At 33.7% G+C, this 25,535-nt stretch overlaps 1 protein-coding gene across 1 annotated transcript in view; it reads left to right on the top strand.

The window, feature by feature from the left end:
• The window catches only part of LOC136036269 (STAM-binding protein-like A), a 33,098-nt gene extending 8,133 nt beyond the window's left edge, over positions 1 to 24,965 (top strand). The window contains exons 3-9 of the mRNA XM_065718409.1: positions 10,187 to 10,355; positions 10,726 to 11,024; positions 14,015 to 14,210; positions 17,756 to 17,893; positions 20,765 to 20,877; positions 22,628 to 22,727; positions 24,794 to 24,965. Coding sequence (XP_065574481.1) covers positions 10,187 to 10,355; positions 10,726 to 11,024; positions 14,015 to 14,210; positions 17,756 to 17,893; positions 20,765 to 20,877; positions 22,628 to 22,727; positions 24,794 to 24,856 — 1,078 coding nt within the window. The 3' untranslated portion in view covers positions 24,857 to 24,965. The remainder of the gene's footprint in view (positions 1 to 10,186; positions 10,356 to 10,725; positions 11,025 to 14,014; positions 14,211 to 17,755; positions 17,894 to 20,764; positions 20,878 to 22,627; positions 22,728 to 24,793) is intronic.
• Positions 24,966 to 25,535: the final 570 nt, after the last annotated feature.

Below are 25,535 nucleotides of genomic sequence, written 5' to 3'. Positions count from 1 at the left end.
CTAAAAAAACTGAAAAAACTAAAAAAAGGCAAAAACTAAAAAAAAACTAAAAACTAATAAAAAAAACTAAAAAAGCTAAAAAACTAAAAAAAAAAAAAAAACTAAAAAAAGGTAAAAAAAAAAAAAACAACTAAAAACTACAAAAGAAAAAACTAAAAAAAAGGAAAAAACTGAAAAATAAGAGAAAAAGAAAACTAAAAAAATATTAATAAATATAAAAAATATAAATATAAATATAATATAAATTAGCAATCAACAAAGCACCGAGACACAAATGACGACCGGGACACAGGGAGTATAAATGACGACCAGGACATAAGTAAAAAATAAGTTGTCTGTGTGTGGATCTGTGGATGGATCAGGTGACGTCATGTTTGTCCGCATATGACGTCTGAATTATTTCACACTAATACAAAAGAAGAAAAAAACTAAAAAAGGTAAAAACTACAAAAAAAACTAAAAAGAAAAAAAAAATAAAAAAGCTAAAAAAACTAAAAAAAACTAAAAAAAGGTAAAAATCTAATAACTAAAAAAAACTGAAAAAAATAAAAAAAGGCAAAAACTACAAAAAAACAAAAACTAATAAAAAAACTAAAAAAGCTAAAAAACTAAAAAAACTAAAAAAAACTAAAAAAAGGTAAAAAACTAAAAAAAACTAAAAACTAAAAAAGAAAAAAACTAAAAAAATGGAAAAAACTGAAAAATAAAAGAGAAAAAGAAAACTAAAAAAATATGAATAAATATATATAAAAATAAGTTGTTTGTGGGTTATGTCTGTCTGTCTGTCTGTCGAGTGACGTCGTGTTTGTCCGCATATGACGTCTGAATTATTTCACACTAATACAAAAGAAGAAAAAAAACTAAAAAAGGTAAAAACTACAAAAAAAACTAAAAAGAAAAAAAACTAAAAAAGCTAAAAAACTAAAAAAAACTAAAAAAAGGTAAAAAACTAAAAACTAAAAAAACTGAAAAAACTAAAAAAAGGCAAAAACTAAAAAAAAACTAAAAACTAATAAAAAAACTAAAAAAGCTAAAAAACTAAAAAAAAAAAAAACTAAAAAAAGGTAAAAAACAAAAAAAAACTAAAAACTACAAAAGAAAAAACTAAAAAAAAAGGAAAAAACTGAAAAATAAGAGAAAAAGAAAACTAAAAAAATATTAATAAATATAAAAAATATAAATATAAATATAATATAAATTAGCAATCAACAAAGCACCGAGACACAAATGACGACCGGGACACAGGGAGTATAAATGACGACCAGGACATAAGTAAAAAAAAAAAAATAAAAAAAATAAAAAAATGGTAAAAACTACAAAAAAACTAAAAACTAATAAAAAAACTAAAAAATCTAAAAATCTAAATAAACTAAAAAAGAAAAAAAAGAAAAAAGGAAAAAATAAAGGAGAAAAACAAAACTAAAAAACGAATGTATATACAGACCGGGACACCGGGATACAAATGACGACCGGGACACAGGGAATATAAATGACGACCGGGACACAGGGACACAACTACAATGGGGACGCCGGGGGGCACAGGGGGATATAAATGACGACCGGGACACAAGGAATATAAATGACGCCCGGGACACTCAAAGAGAAATCACAGACTGGAACACCGGGACACAAATGACGACCGGGACACAGGGAATATAAATGACGACCGGGACACAGGGACATAACTACAAAGGGGACGCCGGGGTGCACAGGGGGATATATAAATGACGATGGCGACTCAGGGAATGGTCGATTAGCAATCACCATCAACAAAGCTCAAGGGCAATCATTAGAATCATGAGGTATAGATCTGAATACGGATTGTTTTCCCATGGACATTATATGTTGCATGTTCAAGAGTCGGTAAACCTGACAATCTATTTATATGCACAGACAATGGGACAGCAAAGAATGTTGTATATTCGCAAGTTTTACGTAGTTAAAAACATATCTATATATATAAAAATAAGTTGTCTGTCCGTTACGCCAGATTATATCTTCTATATATATAAAAATAAGTTGTCTGTGGATCTGTGGATCAGGTGACGATCCACAAAAAAGGTAAAAAACTAAAAACTAAAAAAAAAAACTGAAAAAACTAAAAAAAGGCAAAAACTACAAAAAAAACTAAAAACTAATAAAAAAAATAAAAAAGCTAAGAAACTAAAAAAACTAAAAAAACTAAAAAACTAAAAAAACTAAAAACTAAAAAAAAAACTTAAAAAAAGGAAAAAACTGAAAAATAGAAGAGAAAAAGAAAACTAATAAAATTAAGAATAAAATAAAAAAAAATAAAAAAGATAAAAACTAAAAAAAAAAGTAAAAAGAAAAAACGAAAAAAACTAAAAAAGCTAAAAAAAAAGGTAAAAACCAATAAAAAACTAAAAAGAAAAAAAGGAAAAAAAAACTAAAAAAACTAAAAACTAAAAAAAAAACTTAAAAAAAGGAAAAAACTGAAAAATAGAAGAGAAAAAGAAAACTAATAAAATTAAGAATAAAAATAAAAAAAAATAAAAAAGATAAAAACTAAAAAAAAAAGTAAAAAGAAAAAACGAAAAAAACTAAAAAAGCTAAAAAAAAGGTAAAAACCAATAAAAAACTAAAAAGAAAAAAAGGAAAAAAACTAAAAAAAATTTTCATCTAAAAAACTAAAAAAAACTAAAAAAGGTAAAAACTAAAAGAACTAAAAAAGAAAAAAAACTAAAAAAAGGAAAAAAACTGAAAAATAAAGGAGAAACAATCTAAATAAATGACGACACTCAAAGAGAAAGCGACCGGGACAAAAGGAATGTTCGATTAGCAATCACCAAAGCACCGGGACACAGGGAGTATAAATGACGACGACCGGGACACAGGGACATAACTACAAAGGGGACGCCGGGGTGCACAGGGGGATATATAAATGAATAAAATTAAGAATAAAATAAAAAAAAATAAAAAAGATAAAAACTAAAAAAAAAAGTAAAAAGAAAAAACGAAAAAAACTAAAAAAGCTAAAAAAAAAGGTAAAAACCAATAAAAAACTAAAAAGAAAAAAAGGAAAAAAAACTAAAAAAACTAAAAACTAAAAAAAAAACTTAAAAAAAAGGAAAAAACTGAAAAATAGAAGAGAAAAAGAAAACTAATAAAATTAAGAATAAAAATAAAAAAAAATAAAAAAGATAAAAACTAAAAAAAAAGTAAAAAGAAAAAACGAAAAAAACTAAAAAAGCTAAAAAAAAGGTAAAAACCAATAAAAAACTAAAAAGAAAAAAAGGAAAAAAACTAAAAAAAATTTTCATCTAAAAAACTAAAAAAAACTAAAAAAGGTAAAAACTAAAAGAACTAAAAAAGAAAAAAAACTAAAAAAAGGAAAAAAACTGAAAAATAAAGGAGAAACAATCTAAATAAATGACGACACTCAAAGAGAAAGCGACCGGGACAAAAGGAATGTTCGATTAGCAATCAACAAAGCACCGGGACACAGGGAGTATAAATGACGACGACCGGGACACAGGGACATAACTACAAAGGGGACGCCGGGGTGCACAGGGGGATATATAAATGACGATGGCGACTCAGGGAATGGTCGATTCACAGGTGGGACATAGGGACACAACTACAATGGCGCGTAACTAATATGGCGCGTAACGACTTACGCGCGCGGGGGGGCTTGTGGGGGGCGCGAAGCGCCCCCACCAACTAGGTGTTGGGGTGGCGCGAAGCGCCACCCCAACAGCTAGTATATATATATATATATATATATATATATATATATATATATATATATATATATATATATATATATATATATATATATATATATATATATATCTATCTATATTCACAGGTGGGACATAGGGACACAACTACAATGGCGCGTAACTAATATGGCGCGTAACGACTTACGCGCGCGGGGGGGCTTGGGGGGGGCGCGAAGCGCCCCCACCAACTAGGTGTTGGGGTGGCGCGAAGCGCCACCCCAACAGCTAGTATATATATATATATATATATATATATATATATATATATATATATATATATATATATATATATATATATATATCTATATATATAAAAATAAGTTGTCTGTCTGTGGATCAGGTGACGTCATGTTTCTGTGTCAGCTGACGTCATGAAGTTAGTTGTCGTCATTTTTGCTATGACGGTACGTCATTAAAGATATTCAAGACATATATGTTCACGTAGAAATCTATTAATGTTTAAGTTTAAAATGACTGATGAACTTACAATGGCAAAAGCCGATGAAGATGCTCAAAGAGTCTATGCCAAAAAACTTGCTGCTGATAGAGAAAGTGAGAAAAGAAAGCATGCCGAGGAATCAAAAGAACAGCAAGGAAACAGGCTTGAGGCTAAAGAACGCAAAACCGCGCAGTTAGATGAAGATCCACCTGGACAGCAAGAGTCAAAACATATCAAAACTGAAAATGATAGCGATGATGATTGGGTTTGGGATTTTGACTCGGATAAGGTCATCAATGCCTACCAGATTTTAGTTAAAAAACAAAGGTTCGGCGATATGTATTTCATAGTGAAGCTGAAAAATAAAGAAGAAAAAGAAAACTGAAAACTGAAAAAATGTAAAAAACTAAAAAATACTAAAAAGAAAAAACACTCAAAGAGAAATTACAGACCGGGACACAAATGGCGACCAGGACAGAGGGAATATAAATAACGACCGGGACACTCAAAGAGAAATTACAGACTGGGATACCGGGACACAAATGACGGCCGGGACACAGGGAATATAAATGACGACCAGGACACAGGTATTTAAGAATATCGTTCAAAGACAAATTTTTAATTGTAAGAAGACCGTTGAAAGAGAAATTTCTAATTGTAAAATGACTGAAGAACCTACAATGGCAACGGTACCACCATCAAAGTGGATAACCAGTGGGTTGTTCCATATTCCCCATTAGTGCGAAACGTCAACCCCAAGTCAAATTCGTGCATTGTTTGGCATCATTTTAACAACTTGCTCTCCATCAGCTCCTACAGAGTTATGGGAAAAATATAAGTAAAAAATGTCCGAAGATATACTCCATCAAAAACAGTTAGAGATGTCAGATATGACTTTTGATTTTACATCAGAAATTTATAACTACACTTTAGTTATTATAGAAGATTTGTGCGTACGTATGGCAAACAAACCTCTTCAGGATTTGGGAATGCCTTCACCTAACCGTATCGCTGCTGTTTCGACATGTGTAGAATTGGATCGTGAAAAAAGTTACAGTACGAATGATCTATTGTTGTATGTACAAAATAACATTTCCAAGTTAATGTCAGAACAAAAAGACATTTATGATACGATAGACTCAATTTCAGGAAGTATACAACTACCTGCTGATTTCTGTAATTTAGTGACGTCCAAAAATTAATTGATTGAAAAAGTATTTCCAAATATTCTAAAAAATTATAAAAATAATAAATGGCTAAGTGAAAGAGCGATTCTCGCACCCAAAAATATAGACGTCCACGAAATCAACAATATTGTTTTGACCAAGATTCGAGACCAGGCAGTCCTTTACAAGTCAGTCGACACAGTTTTGGAACCAAATGAAGCGGTTAATTATCCATCTGAATTTTTAAATTCCATAGATCTTTCAGGGTTTCCACCACACGTGCTACAACTAAAAATAGGCGTACCAATAATACTTTTAAGAAATATCAACCCACCAAAGCTTTGCAATGGCACGCGACTTGCCGTAAAAAAAACAATGGAAAACCTAATAGAGGCCACAATCTTGACAGGGCCTTTTGAGGGTGAGGCTGTTCTTATTCCTCGCATTCCAATGATTCCAACGGATCTGCCTTTTCAATTTAAAAGATTGCAATTCCCAATTCGATTAGCATTTGTAATCACCATTAACAAAGCTCAAGGTCAATCATTAGAAAAATGTGGTATAGATCTTAATACTGATTGTTTTTCTCATGGACAATTGTGCGTTGCATGTTCGAGGGTCGGTAAACCTGACAATCTATTTATATGCAGCGACAATTGGACAGCGAAAAATGTTGTATATTCGCAAGTTTTAGCGCAGTTAATTTGTATTGTATCTACCTATCTATCTATCTATATAAAAACGAGTTGTGTGTATGCATGTTTGTTTGTTTGTAAAAAGAGCGTTTGCATATGACGTCATTATTAGTGCATACGGCTTTGTATATGCACAGACAATGGGAAAGCCAAGAATGTTGTATATTCGCAATTTTTACGTAGTTTAACTCCTGCAGACGAAATGAATGCTTGCCTGAAAAATTCTAATTTATGGGCACACGTAAAAATATTAAAATTAACTACAAATATGCGTGTCCGATTGCAAAATGATGACTCTGGTCAAACATTTTCAGATCAATTGCTGGCAATTGGAAACGGAAAGCTCCCAGTAGTGGGAAAGCCAAAAATGTTGTATATTCGCAATTTTTACGTAGTTTGAAACACATATATAAATCTATCTATATTCACAGGTGGGACACAGGGACACAACTACAATGGCGCGTAACTAATATGGCGCGTAACGACTTACGCGCGCGGGGGGGCTTGGGGGGGCGTGAAGCGCCCCACCAACTTTGTGTTGGGGTGGCGCGAAGCGCCACCCCAACAGCTAGTATATATATATATATATATATATATATATATATATATATATATATATATATATATATATATGTATATATATATATATATATATATATATATATATATATATATATATATATATATATATATATATATATATATATATATATTTTTTTTTATATATTATGTGTGTGTGTATGAAAGTAAAACAAGGAAATTTATTTTATTTTTTTTTGTGGTGAAGGAAGCTATGCTCAAAGTAATAGGTATATATATTTCTGGTTATTTTATATATATTCCTCAGGTGAGACAATGCAAGCGCATGCCCTAAGTTCCTAAGGCAGGCGCTCTCACTTGCTAGGGTCAGGAATTTAAAGTGCTGAAACCTATATTGGGAAGTGTGTAGGCCTATTCCTCTGAGGAACCCTGATATGAGGTGATCACCCAGGGAATATTTTACTAGATTTAAGGTGGTTTAGCCTGTAGTTGTACAATGACTTATGTTTATTAATCATAACTACTTGATTTTGGACATGATTACTTAGATAATGGATTGGTTACACTGTCTTTTACTAGGTGATTGGATGGATGAGTAAGGTCAAGAACTGGTTCAAGGGCTCATTCATCTAAATTGCTAAAATAGAAAAACAGTTTTTTTTTTAACCAAATAATTACCTGTGATATATATATATATATATATATATATATATATATATATATATATATATATATATATATATATATATATATATATATATATATATATATATATATATATATATATATATATATATATATAAGATTTTTGATTTGAGATTTGATATATTAGATTTTGAGAAAACATAGTAAAGTGAATCTCACATTTAAACAAAATTACTGAATTACAAATTACTGATATGAGTAATTGAAGAAAATTCTTTGTATGGTAAAATCTGTATGGAATATGGTTTTGTTAAATACCAATTGTACAAATAATGCCTCCATAATTAGAATACTGATAAGGGGAAAGCAAAGAGAATAAAATTAAAAAAGGTATCCCAAACTAACACATCCAATATAGATTCTTCACAAGATCACAAATTTAGGACAAAATATAGATCTCAGCATAACAAAACAGTTTGAACTTGGAAATGAAAGGGATAGTTCCGCAGTAGCACCAATTTCAAAAATTGTCAAGGGGGAGGAATGTTTTCTTTAAAAATCGATAGGGGAAATTTTTTTTTTCAAATCCAGTGGGTTTTTTTTCTTTAGTGAGGAGTATATTTTCAATAGAAATACCAAAAAATGTATTTTTTTCAAATCTATGGAAAGGGTTTGGAGGAAATGGTTCCCTCCCACCAATTGACGCCACTGTAGTTTTGCATAAGCAATATAACATTAATTGTCATATTAATTGTCTTTTACTATGCTATGTATACACAAGAGAAGACATTCTGTAAGTAACTAATGATGAAAACTTAAGTTCTTAAAACGCTGTAAGAAATGATCAACCCTTCAATAAAAATTGTCGTTGTGTTTGTTTGGTTGTCCTAATAGTGACTATTTTTTTAGTGTTTGAATTTTCCATTTGTAGGAAATTTTTCTCTTATTTTTAAGTAAATTATTTTATCACTTATAGACTGCTTCCTGAGGGTGCTATTAGGAACATAATCAATTTTGCAATCTCTGTTTATCTTAATATTTTTCTTACTGAATGTTTTTGGTTATTTTTTTAGAGTCGTTTGTCCAACCGTCTGTGTTAGGGCAAAATCCCCTGTTTAATCAATGAATGTATTTTCTTAGTTGTATTGCATTCTGGTAAGGGAAGCTGAGACAATGCTCTACTGGCGCTGATGAAAAAGAACGGTTTCTTATTAATTTTAAAGATATGTATATTAAACTTTTATGTCGAATGATTCCTGGTCGTTTATTTTGGTTATTTGTTTGGAAATAGTTTTAAGCAAAAATTTACTGGATCTAAAATATGTCAGACGCTGGGTCCTACAATATTTTTTCCCCATCAGAAGGGCAGTTATGAACAAAGTTCCAAAGCTGCTGTATCAGAATTGGACAGAATTCCAAAAGCTGTCAACACTTTAGCAGCACAACTTGTGTTTTGACAGCTTTTCTTTGAGCAAAAAGTATTTTTATATTTAAAAATGGTATTTTTAGACAAAATCCGCCACCAAATTTGATAACTGCCTAGTAGTATTACTACTTTGCTACCCCACTTTTTCAATAACAGCAGAAGGGTAGTACCGGAAAAGAAAAGAATAAGTAGGGAACTAAAACTGTAGTATAAACTGCTAAGACCCTTTTGATTATGTGCTTTCCTTTGGGTCAACCGTTCTATTTATTAGGACCCAACAAGTAAAAGAAAGTGAGCATCTGAGCGAAATTCTCAAAAATTCACAAAAGAAGGGCAAAAGAGAAGCATTATTGAGATCCAAAGCGACTATTCGGTACCAATTGTTGAACCATACAAACTCACATTCTGAAGGATTAATGGACAGTCAAATAGAAGCGAGACGTGAAGTATGCAAAAAGTTATCAATTAGGCTTCTATGAGTGCGGCTAAGAGAAAGACTGTTATCTGCATGGGTGCATACCCAATGTATGAAAAGCCTACTCACAATAAAACACTGGAAATGACAGTCCACAGACATGAAGCAACTGCATATACTATGTGATAAAATTGCATATTCCGAAACCCACAATTATTGCGTTTTAGAAACTAAACAGTGGAATTTAGAACTGCTGTTTTTGATGGTGGTCATCGTCCCATAAAATCCTTCAAGTCATTCTTCTTTAGGCATTTATATCTTTTGTATTTATTTTCTCGTCCCTAAATAAAAAGGGGTGACAGAACAATTAGTCACACGTAACGTAACTCAATAAGAAAGTATTTCACGGAGTTTTTCATGATGCTATGCCCTCTTTAGACATTTCCACAAGAAATTCTTTGGATTTCAGCCCTGTGCTTAGGATCTTGGGAAATGCATCCATTCGTCACCACTCTCTAAAAGTATATCAAGTATCTATATCACTTTTGATTAACATCTTGGATTTTTTTTGCTTTGGCATATTTTGCAATAAAACTTAAAAAAAAACTTTTTCGCATGCTGACCAATAGTTTGCGTCCCACAGGTACCTATTCCCTGATTCAATACATTCGGCCGAGAGTGCAGTGCGTGGTTGGGGGTAAATTATCTGACGTTTCCCGTGTTTTCCCCCAGGTTTTTTCCAGGTACCCATTTAGAGCTGGGTAGACTCTGGCTGAGCCAACTGAGTCACACCATCGACCAAACCAAATGACCAGCAACACCAGGACTCGAACCCCTGACCTCAGTATCTGAAGTTATTCATCAGGGTTAGGCAATCTTTTACAAGTTAATCTTAACATATTTTTAAGTTTCTCAGTGGTAGCTATAGAGCATTCTTAAAATATTGCTTTGGCACAATTTTACGAGTCTTTAAAATATTTTTTTTTGCAGCGGATCTTGGATGAATTTTGGGTCGGACAGAATAACTTCTCTACTTACGTATATTCAGTGATAAAATTATATGGTTTGCCAGAAATATTGGAATTCTATGTGATTTTTTTTTTTTTTTACATTTTAGGTTAACGTTAGAGAAGCTGCGGAACCATCCTGATTTTCGATTCTTGCCACACGGAGATCTACAAAAATGTAAAGATCTTGCAAAAGACATATTCCCAAAGGTGGAAAAGTTAAAAGAACTCCTCAATAAGCAATTTGAAGAAGAATATCTTCGGTGGTATGAAAATGAGGTATTTATTTGCTAATCTAGTTTTTCTTCATAAAACAAAATATAATATACTCTTTTGTGGTATTTTTTGTCAGTGCAGAAGCAGTTATGTGCAACGTGTACGTTTTAGGGTAAGAAGGATCTAGATGGTATCTAAAAGTATATAAGGAAATCTGTATAGACATAAGCAAGGCGAGGGGTTAGGAAATATTATCGACTGATTTTGTTTTTTACAGAAGTTCGAAAAATGTTTTACTTAAAACGTACGAAGAAGTGTATGTTCTCACTTTTTAAAGGAATTTTCTTTTCCCCTATAAACGAGATTTTGTTTAAGGCTATGATAGTTGGAACTTTGCATGCTCTTTTTTTTTATTTGTTGATTTATTTTTTAGGATAAGAAACTGGAAGCAGAACGAGAAATGAAAAGACAGGAAGAGGAAAAAATCAGGAGACGTGAACAAGAAAAAAGAGATGCAAAAGGGAATGTAAAATTACCACCAACACCTCCTACATTACCCTATAATAGTCTAATTATTGAACCAGTTAAAATTCCAGACAACATTATATATGATGAGCCAGAAAAAGGGTTACCAAGTGAGTCAATGCAGGCAATGACTGGTTTGAGTGAATCTGACCGGGATCTGAATTGGTCAAATGACAAGGGAGAAGAAAAGGTCAAAAAACTTGTTGCGTAAGTTGGCTTTTATTTAAATTCATTGAGAAAAACATTTTCCAAAAAAAAAATCAAAGAAAAGGACAGGGCCATAATGAGGTTTAAAACGAGCTGACATAAATCCATAAAATGGTTAGAGCTCAAAACACATAGAAATTACTATGAATGAATAAATGAAACCTGAAACCCACTTAAATTGAAATGAATTATCACATCAAGCGTATAGAACATAATACTGGTAAGGATAAATAGATGAATTCTAAAACAAGCAGAAATAAAAATAAATAGTCAAGTCTAACTTAAAATAAATAGAAATCGCAAATAGGATTGGGACTCCCCCCCCAATCAACTGTCTTAAGGTTTGACTTGCGCTTTGTGAAAATGATTCGCAGGCCGAGTATTATGTTTTTTATTTATCTCATAACATCAAAAAAAAAAGAAGAAAGAATGATATCCCAAGGCTAATCAATGTTTAACAATAAGAGCTACCCCAAACACGAGTAGGTTCATTCCATTCTATCTCAAACCCTCAAAACGGCTGAAATATCATTCTTAGTTTACTGAAACCGAATGTTATTCTGAACAGTAGTGTATTATTTGCCAAAAAGTCGACATAGAAAAAAAGAAAATTATGCATTACATTAATTCTGGGAGGTACTTAATTACCGTATTTGTTAATTATGCGAATAGATTTTTTCGCAAAATATCGGATTGTAGTTTAAATTTTGGGCAAATTTAAATATTTAGTCAAGATATTCGATCAGCAGTAGTTTTGTGATATAATATTTTAACAATATTTTCCATATAAGTTTTTGGGTCGATGTGGGTGTTGATTTTATTCATATGGATTGAAAATGTCAGAAATTTTTGATCTTCTGGAGACCCATATAAATACACGTATCTTCATCCATTGAATAATTTTTTTATGTTCTGTTTTAATGTAACTATCTTTTTTTTATGTTTATACAATTACATGTTCGTTTCGTTTATAAGTAAGAATTCTGTCGTTTTTGGATTTGTGGGGGTTTAGAATCAATACTACCTCTATGGGAGAGAGGGGTCCATAAGTTTTAGGAATATCTACGAAAAAGTACTTCTGGATATCAACCAAACCTAGTCAATAGTAACAGTTGATGTACTAGCAAGGGCTTATTCAGGATTTTTTTCTCGGTGTGTGTGGGGGGGGGGGGGTAAAAACTAAATAAAGGCATCAAAAATTATTTATATGCATTTTCGTTATGTTTTTATGAGCCGGACAAGAAATTTTGATACGGCCTTGTGTCCTAGTTAATTTTTGTATAAAGTCAAGTACCGATTTGGCCTCCATGGGAGAGGAGGAACGGGTTTCCTGAATTCTTATCATCACATTTACTAGCACTGAACGTCAGATTGCAACCAAAGTTGATGGGAAGTAAAAACTAGCCTCACAGCTGTGCCTTTTTACGTTCTGAAGCTGATCCAGTCTCTGTTACGTGGGAGTAGGGTCTTTATAATTTCTCTTTTAATCAATGAAACTTCTAGGAACGCCTGTAGAGCTCAGTCAAACCCCGACAACATTCACAGTTAGTATTCTGGGCGCCTATACTCGATCCTACCTGTGCAATGGAGGGACCTGCATCCATCACATCTCAGTTAAGTGAGCTAGAGACTCCCAGCCGAGGTTTTAGCTGTATCTATAGAGGAGTTCGATTCTGACTTCATAGCTTGTAGGGAATGTGCACCTTGAAGTTAGTGGCTGCCATATGAGCTTTCAGGTCTAGTTTATTTTTGGCTAAGATGCATGCTCATGTCCATAAGCCGGCCGTTTTCCGCACCGTTCTTAGCCGCAGGAATTCGCTCAGAAAGGCTTCATGCACGTAAAACCTACCCCATTGGGTCGTATTCCCATGTCTTGCTCCGTATCTGTCCTCCAAGGACCATAGCTTCTACAACACTTAATGGGGCCTTGGCTCTAGTTTACTGCTGTACTCTTGCTCAAGTTTTTTATTGCTTAACATGGTAAGAAAAACAAAATGATTTCCCTCGCTAAAGACTGAGATTAACTAGGCAACAAACAATATCGATAAGGATAGTGGAGAATACGCCCATGCATACCTTGCATTGAAGTTAGTGTCTTATTGGATCACAGAACAAAGTGAGATGTAATTTATCCCGTTTATCAAGACAAATGTGATGTAAACAACACAGGGACCTGGAAATACCTTAAATCTCTGACTTTTCAAGCAACGCTATATATTTCTATTTCATCTCGAGAAGGTGTTATTAGGCAGTCTGTAGGCTAAAATCTCCTATATTTTCGAGTTGAGGGCAGTTTCAGATCTTTTGACAGATAAAGCCTTTATTGAGCAATTTTATGTTCATGCAACAGACGTTTTTTTTTCCGAAAGTGGTTGTTGGCAGCTTTAGTTCTTATTTCTGCATGCAAACAGAGATATTCTATTGAAAAAAAAACATTTTTTGGCCAAGTTTTGTGGAAAATACGATTTTGCTGCCGGGTTAACCTGCATAACTGGCAAACACACAAGACTGTGGAGTCTTTGAGCCCATATTGCTGAGAAAATCTTAAGATTTTGTATATTTTCCCCACAGTTTCTCATATTTACCTTACAATCCGATTTTTTTGCGTTTTTTTCAGTTCGACTTCCTCCCTCGAAATAAATCTCTACTTAAGTTACTTGTTAAACTGCTTGTGAAAATTCTATCATTCTATTTAAATAAATATTATTTGTAGATCCAGAAATAGATAAAGAAATAGATCTTCTCACCTCAGTGAGGTGAGAAGATCTTTTATCAGTCTATTTCTACCTCAAGTTTTTTCTTTTTCTTTCAATTTCGCACTTTTTTTATTGTAATTGTCACTATGCTTCTGTTATGTTGTAATAATTCTGTTATTTTACAACACCTTCAGTCAGGTAGAAAAAACGGCTTACTCTATAGTAAAAGAATTATAACAACGAAAGTTATGGCAATAGAAATGCCTTATGTTATGGTGATAATTTTCTTTTTAGTGGAGCGAGACCTGACGTCAATCGAGCATTAAAACCTTCTACTGGTCCTCTTACAGCCGAACAGAATGAGAATTCCAACACGCTAGGACTGAAATCTTTGTGGATTCCCAATTCATTAATTAATAGATTTATTGATATAGCCGAGAAGAACACATTGAGGAATATAGAAACTTGTGGAGTTCTTGCCGGAAAATTGGTAAGTGTAATAGGCTAACGCCTAATACACTTTTATTTTAAGGCTTGTTCAATCCTTTTGAATTCCGAGACCCCGAGTAATTTATGTCATTTCATTTCGGGAGAAGATAGATTAAGCTTATTCAGCTTATCTCCATAAATAGTGAAGCTATCCTAAAGAGAAAGTTAAAATATAGTAGAAGGGCAGCTTTAAGCTATTTCTCCCCCATCCTATAATTCTCACAAATTTACGAGATTCATACTGTAATTTATGATAAAGTTTCCACACAATCTGCTATTTTTTCTACTTTTCAATATACATAAGTATGAAGAATGGTTTTTGTAAAAATGTCGTCATAAGTAGTGAATCGATCCTTACCAGAAGGTTAGGTTGGAAATTGGGAATAATTTTCAAAGCTTTTGTTTGACGATTTTTGAAATTTAATTAAAGTTTTATTTATTTCATTATAATTTCAGTTTTAGATGTTTGATTTTATTCTCGGCTTTTGACGGATCAGCACGCTCAAGCGAGGTGCAGAAGTTATACTTTAAGGACAGTAAATAGTAGTTCAATTATTAGGGAATTCTTAACCTTTGAGAGAGTTATTTTAACAAGAAGCTAGTGGTTCAGTTTTTTCAGACATACAAGAATTAAACTTGTTTCATCATCCCACCAAACACCTGAGAGCCCCAGCTCATGTAGTTGTTTGGTTCTTTGCTTTGAACCAAAAAAATTTTTTTGGTTCTCAACATCAAATAATTTTTCAGCTGAGGTTTAAGTAAGTTGCCATACAGAATTTCCGATCGACAATTAGGATTGCAGCTCTTCCAGTTTGACTTGACTTTGTCCCTCAAACTGTAGCCGATTGACAATTAGGATTGTAGCTCTTCCAATGTGACCTTGTCCCTCAAACTGTAGCCGATCGACAACTAGAATTGCAGCTCTTCCAATGCGACCTTGTCCCTCAAACTGTAGCCGATCGACAACTAGGATTGCAGCTCTTCCAATGTGACCTTGTCCCTCAAACTGTAGCCGATCGACAACTAGGATTGCAGCTCTTCCAATGCGACCTTGTCCCTCAAACTGTAGCCGATCGACAACTAGGATTGCAGCTCTTCCAATGTGACCTTGTCCCTCAAACTGTAACCGATCGACAACTAGGATTGCAGCTCTTCCAATGCGACCTTGTCCCTCTAACTGTAACCGATCGACAACTAGGATTGCAGCTCTTCCAATGTGACCTTGTCCCTCAAACTGTAACCGATCGACAACTAGGATTGCAGCTCTTCCAATGCGACCTTGTCCCTCTAACTGTAACCGATCGACAACTAGGATTGCAGCTCTTCCAATGTGACCTTGTCCCTCAAACTGTAGCCGATCGACAACTAGGATTGCAGCTCTTCCAATGTGACCTTGTCCCTCAAACTGTAGCCGATCGACAACTAGGATTGCAGCTCTTCCAATGCGACCTTGTCCCTCTAACTGTAGCCGATGGACAACTAGGATTGCAGCTCTTCCAATGCGACCTTGTCCCTCTAACTGTAACCGATCGACAACTAGGATTACAGCTCTTCCAATGTGACCTTGTCCCTCAAACTGTAGCCAATCGACAACTAGGATTGCAGCTCTTCCAATGCGACCTTGTCCCTCTAACTGTAACCGATCGACAACTAGGATTGCAGCTCTTCCAATGCGACCTTGTCCCTTTAACTGTAGCCGATCAACAGTCAGGATTACAGTTCTTCCAATGCGACATTGTCCCTCAATCTGTAGCTAGTGCTCAAACCGAGTATTTCTAATGTGATGAATTTTAGAATAATGGAGGGAGCCATTGGTGAAGTTGCCCATTTCTTTCGTATAACTGCAGGGGACACTTATTCTCGTGCAAATGTAACATATAGCATCATAACGTATATCTTATTCCAGAAAAGTCATTTTGGCCGTTCTTATTGAAGAGCAGGAGTTAACATTGAAAAATTAAATCCAAATGAAACTTCAGAACTCAGTCAAATTTCACTTCCTTTAAAAATATCGTTAAAGACATTTCTATATTGTAACTATCTGTCTTTTTAGAAATTATGCTCAAATACAAAACGAATTATTTTATGTTGCGTGAGATTTCTTTGCTTCGAATAATCAACATAATTTGATCCTGAAGGAATGTCAGTTTGAAAAGGGGCGTTCTCAAAACAAATATAGTTTGTAAATTGTATTGTATTTTGAGTGTATACTGTGGTTGTTACACACTTTTAAAATGAAACATTTGGAGTTTGTATATATTGCAAACCTTGTATATCTTAAGGCCTTGAATTTTGAGTTTATCTCAACTAAATGGCACGATTGTCAGTTGGGCACATTTCTCTTCTAATATTTTTTCAAAAATAGTTATGGTGTATTTAAAATTCATTGATACCCATATTCAAAGTGTGACGGGGTCAAAACTAGCGGGACTTCTTACAACCACCAAAAAGCACTAATTTGAAAAAATACTACTACCTGCATGCTTAAAACAATCGTAAAACCAAACAAAATAGTGCAGCGGTGGGCTGTGTAGCCGCTAGTGGAGCGGTGGGACATCATAGAGAGCTATTTAACCCCTGTTTGCTCAGGTCCACCATATCTGACTTATTTTGATTTTCGTGGAGTAGCAAGATTATTTTGATGCTAAATTGGTGGTTGTAATTTATGCACATTTTGTATTGTTAACTAGCAAATTTTTATTCTGAGCGATTCAGTAACGTCAGACGTTGACGTGTTGACTGTTATTGTTGGTGACCAATTGTACAGAACATTAGTCTACTTTACTATGATTGTTAATTTTAAGGGGATAGGTCATTAAGGCTAAATACTGATGTAGCCTACAATTTCACACCCAATTTATGTTGCACAGTGATATTTCATTATATAAACCTTGAAAGCAACGGCTATTCCATAATGTTAACTAGAGAGGTTTAGACAAGGCAGAACATTTTCAGATTTAGGAATTCACAACTTGTTGGTCCATGTGCAAGTTGGAAAGCCTGCCTCTAGAAAATAGAACTGGTTCTGAGCTAAAAATCATAATGCAATAGTACACATATAGTGGATGTTCTCGCTCCTGAACTTATTGAAATCAGCATATTGTAAAAAATAAGCTAGGTTGAACGAGATACATCTATTGATATCGAACCAGCCCAATTGTTAACAAAAACTACTGCAGATTGAACATATACCTAGTAAATCTGAAGCGCAGTTACCAAAACTAATGATCTATCATAATAACAGATAAAAATTGGGATTCTTGAAACTCCTACTTTAACTCATTTTTTAAATACACACCAAGGATTAGTGAGTGGTCAGCTCCACTGTGAATATAGCCAACCCCTAATCAAAATAACTGCATTTTTTCCTCTTTTAAAATCGACCGGCGTAAAAATTATAATGTTATTTTTCAGAACAGTTAAAAAGTTATAGACGTGGGTTTTTTTGGACGACTTTAATGATGAAATTGGCTTATTTTCATATTTTTTTTTTCTGTTTTCCTAATGTCCTGAGTGTTTAAGATAAAGGTTCGATTGATTTTGCAGGGATTTGGCAAGTTCGTATGCTCACATTTGATAATTCCTGAACAAACCGGGACAAGCGATTCATGCGTGACTCTAAAAGAAGAAAACATATTTGAAGTCCAAGACAAGAATCAGCTACTCACGCTTGGATGGATCCATGTAAACTGCTTTTCTTGATTGTATATATAGAAATTAATTGATCAAGTCGAGTTAAGAAAGGATCACATTTCATAAGAGAGTAATAGTAAAGCAATGATTATTCAATTATATAGTATTATTCCACCCCTGATAATATTAGGCTTAAGTTTGGAAGACTGTTAGCCTCAACTAGTACAATAAATCGGTAATTGCACATTTTCTTTGTATTTGAAGTGCTTTCAAAGTAAAAAAAAGTTTCTCGCTTCATTGCAAAACTTTTTCGTGTTACGGAATGTTGTGCTTTTTCGAACGACCTGGTTGATTCCGCTTTTGTATGCACTTCCTTCGTGAGTATGGAAGTTCCGCTATTGGATTTAAAGCCGCTGAGCGGAAATTTGAACCTAAAAATAGACTTTTGAGGGAATTGACCCCGTCGTCCTCTTTGAAAACAGGATTCCATGTTCCTTATCTCGAGTATGGTTTCTGATTTCTCAAAATCAGAAACCATACTAATTGATTAGGTCATATTTTCTGATCTAGAATTTTTGAAATCAGAAACCCTATTTACAATAATTCTCGCTTAATATATTGAGCTTTGTTTTCTATTCTGAAACTTTCAAATTCATTGAAATCAGAAAAAAAACCAAGATCGGACCTGTGTACATTTATGAGAAAGCTACAATGCCTCTTTCACACTACGCCTTAGAACTTTTCCCACTAGCATTTCTTTAGACTTTATGGTACGATATGTAATCTTACGGAACAAATTTTGTTCGTAATATAAGTAGACTCGACCTCTACTTAGAATTTTATTTTACGTTATGGGAAAGTCAAGGTAGTAGCAACAGAGTGGAATTTCTGGATCAGCTGTCAATAAAACGAACTGGAAAACTTTTCCTAGGAAGCCTTTCACGCTTAATCAGAGCTTGAATCTTCATCACCATTCTGCATTTTTAAATTTGAATAGTTTTCTTACGAAGATTATGATGATTTTAAACAATGAATATGATATTTTTCTGGGTTTTTACGTAAGAGAAGTGTGAAAAAACGTGTTTAAGATTGACTTGTTTAAAAGTGAAAGGTTGTATTTAACATAACATGACTTAACCACTTAGCAAAGGGAATTACCTATGCAGTATTAAAGCCCCTTAAATGTAAAATTCTGAAATGGTTACCTCAGGTGTGTAAAAAGTTCCAAACCTGCCAGTACCAGAATGCCAAAAACTCCTAACACTTTAGCAGCAGAACTTGTGTTTTGACAGCTTTTCTTTTAGCAAGAATTAATGTTATATGTAAAAATGATATTTTCAGACAAAATCTGTCAATAAATTAGAAAACTGCTAAATAGCATTACTAGGAGATATGAGATAAGATATTTATTTCAAAAAGATCACTATCACAAGCCCTCAAAGGGCCGAATTCGGACTTCGGAGTCGACTAACAAAGCAAACAAAGCAAAAAACACTAATAATAATGAATAATCAAATTATGAGTAAAAAAAAAAAAAAAAGAAAATCGGTCAAACTAAACTTGAACAAATACAAGTCAGAAAAAAAGGGAAGGGGTCAAAAAATCTAATAATACAGAAAAGAACAAGAAATAAACATATATATTTACAAATTAAAAAGGACACAAAAAAGTCCAAAAACTCACAAAAAAAGAACGAAAAAACACACGAAAAACACATATGCATTAAAAGGGAATCTAAACCAAAACAGCGGGGGGCAAGCAAATTAGTGCAACGACCTAAAGCACCTCACATGAAAAAAAGGGGAGAAACTAGTTGGCTATTTTATTTATTTTTTCTGTGATGAAGGGGACAAAGGTTTTTTCATATCTGGAAGTAACGCAGCGAATGGGGGACAAAACTGGGATAGGCTCAGAAACAGCTCGAGGCTGTCGTAATCTGGATGGTGAGTGACGTTTGGGGAAAATACTTGCCGTCCGAGGGTTCGTTGTTACATTTTTTGAAAAACGGAGGCACAACGACGACCTCCTTCACTCAAGGGTTTCTAAACTAGCTTTTTTTAGGAGCAGAGAGTAAGGCACCTTGCCTTCTTTGAAAATTATTCGCAAGGCTCTTTTTTGGATTGACTCAATTTTGTCTGATTCTTCACGGGAGATGCCAGGGTGCCAAACTGGACAAGCATATACTAATATGCTACCCCACTTTTTGCACGGTGGGGTAACCCACTATTGTAACTTATTTCACTCTGTTCACATGTGATCTTGAAATAAGTAAGCTTCATCTTTTGACTACTTAAAAAAAAAACAATTAATCTTTGACTTCGGTAGTCCGTAAGTAATGCCCTCATTAAATTCTTTAAAATCCAAATTTTGGTTGCTTATGATATACACAAAAAGCTTAACATGGCCTTGTATTCAGCAAGGCATTGGTTCAGTTCGATACTGAGAAAATAAGAAAAGAAAAGAGAAAAGAAAAAGTAAACAAGAATCAGAGTGTTAACAATTCAAAAATAATAGAAGTTAAAAAAAAGTATCTAAGATTCATTGATGATGTACAATGCGGAAATACATTCAATTTATCGTGAAGTTGGCAGAAGTTCCGATGTCATGCTATTATATTACATTCAAACACTTTTAAAGATGTACGCTAAAATATTTTGAAGATTGAAAGCTCCTAAGTTCAATGATGAATTAATTGTCCTTCAGAGGGGTGGGAGTTGTAATCCATGAGATCTTAAAAGCTCCTAAGTTCAATGATGAATCGATTGTCCTTCAGAGGGGTGGGAGTTGTAATCCATGAGAGCTTCAGGTAAAATCATGAGGGTTCTTAAGGTGTTTTCCTGGGCTTTGAGGATCATCTAAGCTTCACCTATCTCTGTTTTTTTTTTCTTTTCTCATAATTATCTACCATTATTGGTTTTATAGACTCATCCAACGCAGAGCTGTTTCCTGTCAAGTGTGGACTTGCACACACAATGCTCATACCAGCTGCTCATGCCTGAGGCCGTAGCTCTTGTCTGTGCTATCAAGTGTGATGAGTGAGTAGTTGACCTTGCTTATTGTATTCGTTAGGCGATATCGGACTTTCAAAATGTCACGTTTAATGAAGTCATCTAAACCATTCATAATTGCTTATGCTTTGCTACTGTACTTCAAGAAGTGTAAGCCTAGAAAATTAACTGAAGAGAAGGAAACATTTTAAGAAAACGATTCTTACTTTATAATATGCAGAATAATCGAGTACATGCGGCTAACCTTTATCTTCACTTATTTCAGTGTTTTTCCGCTTTTTCTAAGAAATTCATCAGTTTTTTACAATAACCTTTGTTTAGTTCTGAAAATTCTGTTAAATACATCACTGTTAACTCAAGATTCCGGCCGTTTCTTTTTTTAAACAAAGCGCTATCTATATTTTTTGTCGTACAATTGTCTTTAGTCAATAAAATTTTTTCATGAAAACAAACAAATTTTGAAAAGGGTGGTCTGTTTCCGGGATGATTCAAAACTGACTCATCCAAAACTGAAACAGATATTAAAAAAAATGATAAGTATATTAGAAAAATTGTTGGAAAAGCCGTAAGCTCATTTTCCCGGTTTTGCTCCAGTAAAATTTGCAGTGTGTAAAATTTCGTCGTAATACTGATTTCAGGTCATTTTCTTATTTATAAAGAGGCCATTCTAAGCTTTTCAAATTGAGAGTTAATATAAGTTCTTAATAAGTTGGAGGAATTGCCAAAAATCCATTGAATTCTTATTCATAGAAATATTTATGTATTTAAATAGAAGCATGCAAAATTAATGGAAAATCAAAAGGGGTGCGAAGTCAAAATGATTCGCGAAACTCTGGAATAGAGTATACTACCCAAAAATACAATTTAAAGACGCGGCAAGGGAGTTGTTTACATGCAGTTTTTTAACTTCCAGTCAGGGTAACCCTTTGCGATACCTTTGTACTATTTTCAATCCTTTTTTCTCCAAGTAAGTGACTTAAGAGGAATGGCAAGCATGCTCCCATGCCCAAAGATTATATAATTACCAGCCACCTTTAGAGGAAAAAGAAAAAAAGGGTAATAAGTTGAGGAGGGGCGAAATGACTTGTCCCTAGGACAAGTCTCGACTCTGTTTCGTACCGATCTTGGAAGATCATACCCCTCTCTTCTTGTCTGTAGAAACGCTTTAAATAATAGTGATAGCAATAAAACAAATACATTTGCATTATTCAAGCCAATTCTCGTAGTCCTGCCAATTTTCTTGTATTAGATTTTTTTAATCTATCACAGGTGAAAAGTCACCTCGGGTTCAAAATGAGAATCGTTAGTGTAAAGCAGTGTTCCCATATGTTCTCGGTTACTTTCATGCGCCTGCATGTCTCTAGTTTGCTACCCTTATCCTATGTAACTTAACCGTAACAAGGATTAAATCCTATAGACAGAAATCTATGCATCATAGGGGTACAAAAATCTATATATGAATAAATATACGGAGCCCAAATTACTGAAAAGTGTGACAGTAACCCAATAATAAAAAAAAGGACTGTTACAACTTAATAAATTTTCACCAGATTAATTGCTTTCACACCTAAATTCAAAATAATTCATTCTTACGAAAACCACGAAGTATTAGAGTTTTATGGGGAAACATTATATTTTCATCATTTGAGATTGTATTATTTCTCAAGATGATCTGTTAAAGGGGGCTATAAAGTTTTTAATCCTAATATCTTGCCCAAGTCATGTTAAAAAAAAACGCGTGTTTAATTGTTATTTAAATTAATTTAAATTTTTGTAGACTCGGATGCTTTCGACTGACTGATTTAGGCATACAAGAAGTGGCAAAATGTCAGCTGAGTGGGTTTCACTATCATTCGAACAACCCTCCTACATACCTGGTAAGATTATTTGTTATAATTTAGAAAAAAGAAGGGAATTTCCAAGCTTAATGCCATTCCACATTAGTGTTGAGCAGTTTTTGTACCGGAGCTTACGGATGTAAGCTGATTTATGATTGACGGTGAAAAACTGTCCACCAATCAAAAGCCACCCTACAGGCTAAAGCTGTGTCAATTGAGTACTTAAGTGACAACGTGAGTTGGTAGTCAGTCGAAGATTTCACACAATATAGGTGATCACTTCAGTGCTGAGTATTTGGGTACTTTTATTTTAGGATAAACCGAACAATGAATGTTAAACTATATTACTGTTAGTTCGATGTTAATTATAAATGAATAATTCACTAAAGGTTTGCTAACCATTAATAAATTCAAGTCGCTAACAAAAGAATTAGTTTCAATAAGTAACAAGTATTAAAAGTACTTGAAAATGGGTTTAAGTACTCAAGGTTAAAGGACTGGTGTCCACATACCCCCTGTTTCAGCTGCAATTATAATTATTGGACTACTGAGGATATTTTAGGGATGGGTTGGCTTTGAAACTGCTGAAACGGTGTCTTGGCTAACTACAGAAGATTTTTGCGATTATTTATTAAATCTTTTCCTGAAATTTGAAAACATCTGCAAATATTGTGCATATTTTCGTACATTTTTCTGTACGAAATAGGCATAACCATCAACCGTTGGAAATGGGGTCACTAAGGTAGGTAAAATTGAGCAGAAACTTAATATAGATAACCTAATTCAGCCTCCTTGGCCTATGAACTTCAAAAATGGGCAACCTAAAATGAAGCCGTAACAAAGCTAAGACCAAACCCTCAATTGGACTCATCTTTTTTCTCTTCTTAGAATAAAAAAAGGAAAAAGATAAATGTAACTAAAAGACGCGTAAGTAAAATATAATCGGCCGAAAATTGATGCGTAAGTGCAGTAGATAATTGATGCGACTTCTAGTACGTTAAACTTTATGGATGTTACAGTGCCGCACAGTTCCCAAATTATCACCCAGATATTTCTTTCTTTTTGCGTCGACATATCATCTCAATGTCTATGCCAACGTGGACAATCTCAATAGCCTAGTTAAACTCCTTGACACTTAATATACTATATGGCTTAGAATTAATATGGGAGTTTGTGTTTATGTTAGATCCTCTCAATTTTTTTCCTGTTGATAATCTTGTCGGTTAAGGTTATATATTAATAGAAAAGTTTCATATTAGAATAATACTTTTTAAGATGTTAATATATAGTCAATTTTGAGTCCTTATTTAAGTAGAATTGTATCTGAACAGCAGGAATAAAAGAAACAGAAGCAGGAAGATCAGCTGATTTATTCTTTCTGTCTAGTGGCATCCAACCAACAGAGAGGAAGATCCTTGCCTGGCAAAGGATTTTATTCACAGCTGGTCAGAGAATGAACGGAAAACATTTAGGGAGGGTCCCAACATAGATGAAAAAACCTTCCACATAAGTTTTGTGTTCCATCTGGTTTAACAAGGTTATTGCTAATAATGTCCAGGCAATAGAAACAAAAAATTACGTGATAGTTTGATAATTGTAAAACACAACAATGACCTAGGTAACAAAGCACTTCAGTTTCCATCATTTATTATCGCTTAATGTCATGTCACTTAGACTAGAGAGAAAGATTGAGAGACTAATCGAGATAAACGAATCATATTGTGCCCATTTTTTTTTTAAATGTCCGGCCTTCAGTAGGTAATCACCAACTTAAAATGCCTTAAATGCCATTTCCCGAAATATAATGAGATTTTAAATAATCGACATATTTGTTTAAAGTATCACTTTACATTTCATCAGTAGTATCCATGTCAAAGCGGTCACCCACTATACTCGAGCTATTGTAGAGTCATGATTATGCTGCCTGATAGGAAAAAGAACGACATAGCTCGACTCCTTGCCAATAAAAAATTTTCGGAGCGAATGCGTCTGCTCCCATTTTACGAGTCAAGTCTAAGAGCTACTTTTCCTAATGCACACTTGCATATTAGACTAAATTGTGAGACTGTATTTTTTTTTTGCTCACAAATCTTATCTTTTTACAGGAGGCAACTAACGTGAAGTTTGACCCTGACATTCCACTCTTTGTAATCGACTTAAGGAAATAGAGTGATTGTCAATTCAAGTTTTATCACGAAAATATCAAGCTTTGTGAAAATTCTTAGTTATATTTAATATTTTATCCGTTTTTCGACATAAAATCGTTTCTTTCATTTATTATTTTGGTTCCAATTGTCTCAAAGGTCACAATATACAAGTTTTAAAAACACCATGAACTTTTGGAGGCTCTATTTGGCTGTCTCAAGCCAAAACATATTCCCTTGAAGTATTCCTTCCCTCTTTTTCTACTTCTTGTCTGAAACAGAACGCTTGATACCACTTTCCATGAGACGAAATGACATCCGAATGCTATTGCTTATAACTTTTTTCTTGCGGGGAAAGTGTTATGATTCATACAACAGCATTGATAATTCAGTAGGCGGTCAATTTGATATAGTGGCCTTGTATCTTGAGAAAGAAATAAAATTTTATTGTAGGACAAAAATTTATTCACATAAATCAACAAAAGAGAAAGTAAAACAAAATTTGGCATCTGCGAAGGGAATGGAAGATAATAGAAATTGGTCCTCGCCAAAAACACGCAAGAAACAATGGAACAAAAAAGGACACGATCTTGTTAGGTACAAGTGTAAAAAAAAAAACGAAGAAAAACAATGGTCATGACCATAAGGAATTTGCAAGAACAACCAAACTAGACTTGTGCAAGATGTACCCTGAAGACTGCAT

The sequence above is a fragment of the Artemia franciscana genome, chromosome 15, assembly GCF_032884065.1.
Source record: "Artemia franciscana chromosome 15, ASM3288406v1, whole genome shotgun sequence".
Classification (NCBI taxonomy): domain Eukaryota; kingdom Metazoa; phylum Arthropoda; class Branchiopoda; order Anostraca; family Artemiidae; genus Artemia; species Artemia franciscana.
Note: the sequence above shows the minus strand (reverse complement) of the source record. Positions and strands in the feature narration are given on the sequence as shown.